General features: G+C 35.0%; 1 protein-coding gene across 2 annotated transcripts; it reads left to right on the top strand.

Annotated features, from left to right (window-relative positions):
* Positions 1–574: 574 nt before the first annotated feature.
* LOC117114942 (transmembrane protein 218-like) lies at positions 575–4,386 on the top strand. Of its 2 annotated transcripts, none has more exons than XM_033258573.1 (4): positions 575–612; positions 2,366–2,507; positions 2,959–3,058; positions 3,823–4,386. In XM_033258573.1, the coding sequence occupies exons 2-4, from the start codon at positions 2,407–2,409 to the stop codon at positions 3,961–3,963; spliced, it is 342 nt and encodes a 113-aa protein (XP_033114464.1). In that variant the 5' UTR covers positions 575–612; positions 2,366–2,406; the 3' UTR covers positions 3,964–4,386. The 2 variants fall into 2 exon arrangements, with proteins under 2 accessions (XP_033114464.1, XP_033114463.1); XM_033258572.1 differs by lacking the exon at positions 575–612 and adding an exon at positions 1,121–1,237.
* The last annotated feature ends 3,319 nt before the right edge of the window (positions 4,387–7,705 follow it).

Below are 7,705 nucleotides of genomic sequence, written 5' to 3'. Positions count from 1 at the left end.
ATTTAATATTTCTCAACTGGGGGACAGTTCCAATCTGTTGAGACCAGAGGCGGGAGGATATAAATTGTGTACTTCTATTTTTTTTCTATGTCAGCCCCACTCATTTTCTTATGGCCCTATCGGTGTTCGAAATAAAAGGAGGCCAGGAACTTCCACAGATAGAGGAAAAGACACCCTTTCTTACCTCAGCCCCACCATGTTGGGACTGAGGTAAGAACATCTATGATTAGGCACTAGGCTCCAAATTATCAGAAATGACATTCTCAGACTTAAATTTTAATATAATTTTCTTTTCTTGGCATTTTATTTTAGAATTTTGAAAAAAAAAGAAAGAGCTACTCTGCACTAGAAATTTTCTAACCACCAAAATCAAGAGACCTTTTATTTTATTCGAATGTCAAAGAATACATTATTATTACAATCTTTTACCTAACTTCTTGGTTCTAATTCAATTCGTAATTGAATTGACAACTTAAAACGAGTTTTCGGTGACAATTAACGCGCTTTTAATCAACACGACAAATGAACGCAATATTGAAAGCACCAAGAGAGGGAGCTTGTCATCGTCACAATTGACGGTGGTAACCGGTAAACATAGGCCTAAATAGAAAGGTTGAACCTGCTGATTGATTCTGATAACTTAGATTGTACAATTTATTTGTAACTATAAACTCATTTAACTATTAACATAATAGAAGACGATTCATTTATAAATCAAGATTCTTAAAAACAGTGTAATAATAATATGACAAATACAATGGAAAGAAAAGTAAAATTTCGACCAAGTAAAGTAAAGATTACCAGTTTTATCTATATTTGTTAAGTAGTCTGTTATGTATTTCTCTTTTAAATAAACTAATACTTTGTAGATTTTTTATATTGTGTTCTAAGTCATTCCATATTTTGGCGCCTCTATAGCTGATACTGTTTTGTCCCATTTTTGTTTTCATTAATACAGTGGTAAAGTTCGAATGTCAAAGAATACATTATTATTACAATCTTTTACCTAACTTCTTGGTTCTAATTCAATTCGTAATTGAATTGACAACTTAAAACGAGTTTTCGGTGACAATTAACGCGCTTTTAATCAACACGACAAATGAACGCAATATTGAAAGCACCAAGAGAGGGAGCTTGTCATCGTCACAATTGACGGTGGTAACCGGTAAACATAGGCCTAAATAGAAAGGTTGAACCTGCTGATTGATTCTGATAACTTAGATTGTACAATTTATTTGTAACTATAAACTCATTTAACTATTAACTATTTTCAATTATATGTATTAGCCTAGTTATCATATATTTTACAAGTTATAAAAATATAGGACGTAATAGTGATTTGTATGATGGTGGCTGCCATCATAATGAACAGCCTAGGCCTGGCCTAGCCTAGGCCTGACCTAGGCTGGGCTGGGCCTACTTGCGTCCCACCTGCCACCATTATCAATAATCAAGAAAGAGAGGTATCCTGGTCCTAGCATAGATCCTCTAACCAATGCCTAGTTAACCGCCTAAATATGCCCAAGCTCTAGAAAATGCCATGGAAGTCTACTCTACCCGCATAGATGTATAATATGTAGGCCTAGCAGTAGACAAAAGCCAAGTCCCTCCAAGCATATTTAAGGAAGGTTTTTTGTAGGGATAATAGGCCTAAAGGCCTAACTAAATATTGTTGATGTGAATATTCTTAACTATAATAATTACCAGCCATTCCATTAACTTGTATCATCTTGTGTCTTGTCTTGTGTAGAGTTAGGCCTACTACTACTATTATTTATTGTATGTTGTGCAGTACATCAATGCTTAAAAATAAAATTGTTGTGATGCAAAAGACATTGCGATTTTTGGGAGTTTTGAGCTGTTCTTTATAGCCTAGATGTTTCAGAATATATTATGTCCAACAACTTTTTTTTTTGGTCCATATGGTGGCCATCGGGTACAGGGACAGAGTGTGAAGCTGACAACTTGTTTATATCCTAGGGCACGGCACTTTTTCCATGATCTTTCCCTCTCTCCACCTAGGCTAGGAGTATAATGATTGGGGGTTAGGTTCAAATGCCAATCCACTGAACAGTAGCTGCAATAGTTTGGAATACTACTCATAGGTGGAGTAATAATAATAATAATAGTAATAATAATAATATTAACAACAATAGTAATAATAATAATAACAATAATGACATCTTATAAGGTGCACATATTCATCTGCAAAGAGCAGCAGCCTTTTCTGCATTTTCTTTTAATTAAGTTTTTACTTTTTAAATAATAATTCTTGTGTATAAATATTTATTATCAACTTAACTAGTGACAATCCACTCTTACTGTAGACCTATAAAGTTTAACATGTTTTTATTATTTTTTTCAGAAAAAAATAAATAAAAATGCTAGCTGAATAACTGGTATGACATGCCGTTAGTACTAGGTGTGGGTATTGGAGTGTTTATTCTTGGTTTTGTATGGGCGTTGGCTATTCTTTCATGCATCTTATTGGCAAGAACATCTTTACAGTAAGCATACCATTTAGCTGGGCATTTCATTTGTTTAAAGTTAATATAGTACATATTCTAAGGGTAAATTGTACTGTAGCGATTCTTTTATTATTATTATTGTTGATGTTGATGCTCATGTTGCTGTTTTTGTGGATGCTGTTATTTTCAAATCAATTGATTTGCTTTGGTTTGTTTGCACAAGAATACATGAAATTTGTCTAGAATTAAGTCTAGTGACCTCTACAGTTTAGATTGCTAAGACTTTCTATGTATCTGACCAGCTTTAGAGATTAAAGAATGCATAATGAATGTTGGTAGAAGATGTTAAACCCATGATGAAGTAGGCATTAATAAAGAGTCAATACACAAGTTACAGCTTTATGCTTTTAAAATGTCATAATACATCTTAGACATAAAATATAGCATATACATTTTTTTTCACTATAACAATGATTTTTTTTTGCTTCAGAAATGCTGCAGTTGGAGTATTCTTCATTGCTGCAATTCTAACAGTTACTCTGATAGTGTGGCCAAAACTACCAGCTGTACCAGAACCAGAAGAGATCAAGGTTTGTTATCTGTTTTGTTCAACAACAGATCACTGCGTAATATTTAGTCAATTGGAGATTGTCACTGTAAAGAGTATTCATGTTGCAGTATAGCAGATTCTCCATGCTGTTATATATTTGGCTCTGGTAGCTTCCAAAAAAGCTGGCAAACCTTTAAAACCAGTCAACACAACCCCCTCTATAGCCTGGTTCACATTAATTTTGGTCAAGGCTGTAACTTTACTTTAAGTCGTACCGCTGATCACCATTGGATTTAAATACACAGTAGACTGGCCTATCCATCATTGGCAAATGGCCGTTCAAATGTACCATATAATTGGCGCTTGATCAAAAGCATGCTGGCTCAAATTTTAACTTTTGGCCGAGTCTTGGGATTTTTACTGAAGATAATGTATGCAAGATGTTTGCACTCTATTTGGTTCTATCGAACTATTCTAGTAAATAGTTAGTAAACGTGCAAGCTGATCAGGGCTTATGGGTTACTTAAAATTAAGGGATGGAGATGGTATCAAACAAAAACTTGAAGTGTTTTGATTGGTCTGTAGTTCATTGTGTATTACTGGATGAATAAGTGATAACCGTTATTGTTAATAACAATAATGGTGATGAATCTTGTCGTCGAATAAATAATACTCTTACCTCTCTCTTTCACACACACACACACACTTATCTCCCCCTCTACATTTACAATGTAGACAGTCATCAACTGATTATTTTATGGAATTATTAATATTAAGTACTTCCTTTTTGTTTTTTCTTTTCAGATAACTGACCAGAATTTCTGGGGACGATTAGTTTTGCAGTGCACCATGGGAATTTTTACTTTAGCAAGTTTTGGCATTATGTTCTCATTACATTGGACAGAACCTATTCTGGCTAAGCCGCTCAAATCAAGACGATTTTAAACATATTATTTAAAAGCCATCTCAAGTATGGACGAATTTCAGCTAATATGTTTGTGATGTTTTAGAGGCATTTTCTACAACGGAGAGGGGGAGATAAGTGTGTGTATGTGTGTGTGTGAAAGAGAGAGGTAAGAGTATTATTTATTCGACGACAAGATTCATCACCATTATTGTTATTAACAATAACGGTTATCACTTATTCATCCAGTAATACACAATGAACTACAGACCAATCAAAACAGGGCTAGGAATATACGTGCAAATGCATGTGGTGGGGGGGGGGTATGCTTTTACACTGTCGTTTTGTGGGACCTTAACAACCGTATCCAAGGGGCGGGCCTACGGAACGTCCATTCTAATTTCATCTCACCATCTATATTTTGACGTTAATAAATGTACACGTTGTACAAATCCTTAGTGAAATATTTATTTATTTATTCACAAATTGCATGGTTGACAACATATTCAAGTGAACAATTTACATTGTGACATGTTTCAATCAGTATTACAATATTAATGGTTTTATTTTCAAAATTGCAATATCACTTCTCATTATTAAATACAAACATAATTTACGAAAACAATCCACCATACATGTTTTTTAAAACATGTATGGTGGATTGTTTTTGTAACAATGTATGATGCTTAAAAGCATCATACAGTATATGTATGGCTACACTCCAGAGAGGGTCTGCGCAGTAAAGGAGGATAATGATGAAAATGTATTTATGGCTGCTTGATAAAAATATATATTGTATTTGTCAAAAAATAAAACCCAACCTAGATTTTCAGGAGTTGGGTGAGGCAACATTTTTGTCGTAATACTTAAGCTATGCTTACAGTATGTTAGCCTAACTATTGGATGTAGAATCATTTATACACATTGTGCAGACAACACAAGCAAAGCCTAGAAATCGGAACAATAATCATTCAATATAAAGTTACCACATAATATAGTGCATCAAGTACTGTGTCTAGTGAAACCTATCATGTTATCTCTGGTCATCAAAGATCTTATAATATGATCTTTGCTGGTCATTAAATATTCATGATAGATTTACACCATGAATGTGCAAAACTGTGTTTGCCGCTAACGTGGAGTTTTCCTAGTCGCGCAACTTAACTGAAACCTCGAACAAACAAACAAAGGTGTGTACTAATAGTGGAATGCACAGAAACCACTGAAGGACTGAAAATTTCAGAAATGCTAACAAATATTGTTCTATTTATTTTTGTATTTTTTGGTTGATTATTTTAATTTCAAACAGCAAGATGTGACATGGCAGCAATACTCTGAATTGTGTCAAAATGACATTACGGTAATAGCCTCAAAAATACAATCTTACAGTATATAAGACAAGAACAAACAACGAAAATTACAGTCGAATCATCAGGAAATTAAATAGAAACAGATTGGACATCATATTGCGTTTTCTGTTAATTTTTTCCATGTTATTCAAAGCAAAAGAGAATGATTTTTCCACTGTTTGAACAACAGAAGCCCACTAACACTGACTTGTTCCGAAGACAATCCTAAAATATATCTCATGCTCTACTTTCGCGAAAAATTATGCTTTATGTGTTCGGGCGAGAACGGGAAAATTTACATAGGGTTCTTACCGGTATTGTATCGACGGGTGGTCTACCCGTTCGTGCAGAACTCGGCTTTCAAAAAAACATTAACCTCTGACGTAAGACCTAAGGTATTATGCAAATGATGAGTCTTATCAAGTTTTCCTGGACGTTTGCGTCACCCCACGCTTTCATTAAGAAACGGACATTGACACTGCATAATGTTATTATCTCAAAATCAAGTAACGAAATGACCGAAGAAGCTACAACAATAAGCTTCATAATAGGGCCTACATTGAAAATTCACAATAAATTGCAGATGTACATTTTGGGCGTATAAACCCAGAATAAACTTTCATTCGTGTGGCAATGGTAGTATAAAACAGAAAATTACTACCATTGTTTAACAAGTAAGCAGTGGTACCACGATCACGTAGGCATGTGGCGGACGTATGTAATAGGGTAACAATCTGGATTTTAGGCTAACCCTCCGTTGAAATAATTTATTTTATCGAGCTTTTCAGTTTTTTTTTGTTTTTTTTTAAAAATTTTACTGTAAACGAAGCAGGGACCATGACAATTTAAACAGACTTTACTTCTGGCGTGTGTTAAAACAATTCAAGAGCTATCACAAAGGCATCAAGCATAGAGCGAGCAATAAAAAATGCTCCCTGTTTGCTGCTTTTGCTCCTCCAAAACACTGCAATTTGCAGCGTTGGATTATCAGCGGATATCAGCAGGCGGTCCACGTCTAACACCCGTTCGGGCGAGAACTGGAAATGGCCGTTTCCGGATTTATACCGTGTTAGACTCCACAAAAAAAAACTCGCCAGAATTGTCAAATTCAGACAAATTGGAAAAACATTTTATATATAAGAGTGCCATTTCCATGCGTCAGCCCCAACCGTGATGGGGTTGAGGTGGGTATTGCACTCCACCATGCATCTTCCCCATGTTTAAAACAGTGAATTTCAACAAAGTACAACATTCTCATGCTAAAAATGTATTTTACGACTCATTCTTTGTTGATACTGCATCCATTGTGGGTGGGACGATAATTACTTTTTAACAGATAGGCCGTTCTCATTAAAATGCAATTAAGCAAATTTTGACCAAGTTGAAGTTTGAAAACTTCATCAGTTTTTTTTTCTGATTTTGAAAATCATTAATATAAATGAGCAATTTAATGTTTTAATTAGAATGTTTCCAGACTGAATATCACATTGGCGGATCTGAGGTGGTGGGTGGGGGTCAGGGGTCATGACCCAATAAAAGATAAAATGATCATGAGAATATTGTTGGCGCTCCATTTTGAATATAATGGTGATTTGATGAACCTTACTATATAAGAGTGTCATTTCCGGCCATCTAGAGGGTCCTATTTCCTCAATTTTTTCCACACTCAGCCCCAACCATAATGGGACTGAGGTGGGTGTAGGACTCACGGCTTTGAAGTAGGTGAAGTAAATACATCAAACACAATTTTTCTATTAGTTTTACATTCTATGGCACATCACACATTATTAATTACATCTCTATGGGTGCCGAAAATCGCTGAAAATAAAATCATGAGAAAATTGTTGGCGCTTCATTTTGACTATAATGGTGATGTAATGAATTTTACTCTATAAATTATAAAAGTGTTATTTCCGGCCATCTAGAGGGTAATATTTCCTCAAATTGTTGTGTACTCAGTAAATGCTCGCCCCCCCCCCATCTAGATGTGTATAAGAGACAGCAGTAAATGCTCGCCCCCCCCCCCCTCCACCTACCAAAACAGATCAGCACCCTTGATTTAGTGAGTTGACCATGGTAAATTTGCGCCCCTCATAAGCCCCCCTTCCATCCTCAATATAAATCATTAATTACCAGAATTGGTGTCGGTGGTATACGGTACCTTATTGCAATATCAACCCCATTGACAAGCTTTATATTACGATTGAAGAGTGATACTTTCTTGCATTCAATATTAATTTTGCCTGAGAAAATAAAAATGGTCTAATAAAATTGGAATTCAAACATTCTTTGTCTAACACTTAAATAGCAATTTGCTAGATGTTGGTCAGCGAGATCAAGTGTCATCTTGTATTGATCGTACTCGATCTTATACCTTTACTATGCGTATTATTATTACTAATTTATTAACTCAGTGGATATAGAGTTGAGGTAT

This window comes from Anneissia japonica, unplaced genomic scaffold, assembly GCF_011630105.1.
Source record: "Anneissia japonica isolate Jap-2015-1 unplaced genomic scaffold, ASM1163010v1 scaffold288189_len579620_cov203, whole genome shotgun sequence".
Classification (NCBI taxonomy): domain Eukaryota; kingdom Metazoa; phylum Echinodermata; class Crinoidea; order Comatulida; family Comatulidae; genus Anneissia; species Anneissia japonica.
Note: the sequence above shows the minus strand (reverse complement) of the source record. Positions and strands in the feature narration are given on the sequence as shown.

Coding starts and splice junctions, on each gene's coding strand:
- LOC117114942 (XM_033258573.1), top strand. CDS start 2,407: ATGCCGTTAGTACTAGGTGTGGGTATTGGAGTGTTTATTCTTGGTTTT. Junction 2,508..2,958: donor TTGGCAAGAACATCTTTACA/GTAAGCATACCA, acceptor TTTTTGCTTCAG/AAATGCTGCAGTTGGAGTAT. Junction 3,059..3,822: donor CAGAACCAGAAGAGATCAAG/GTTTGTTATCTG, acceptor TTTTCTTTTCAG/ATAACTGACCAGAATTTCTG.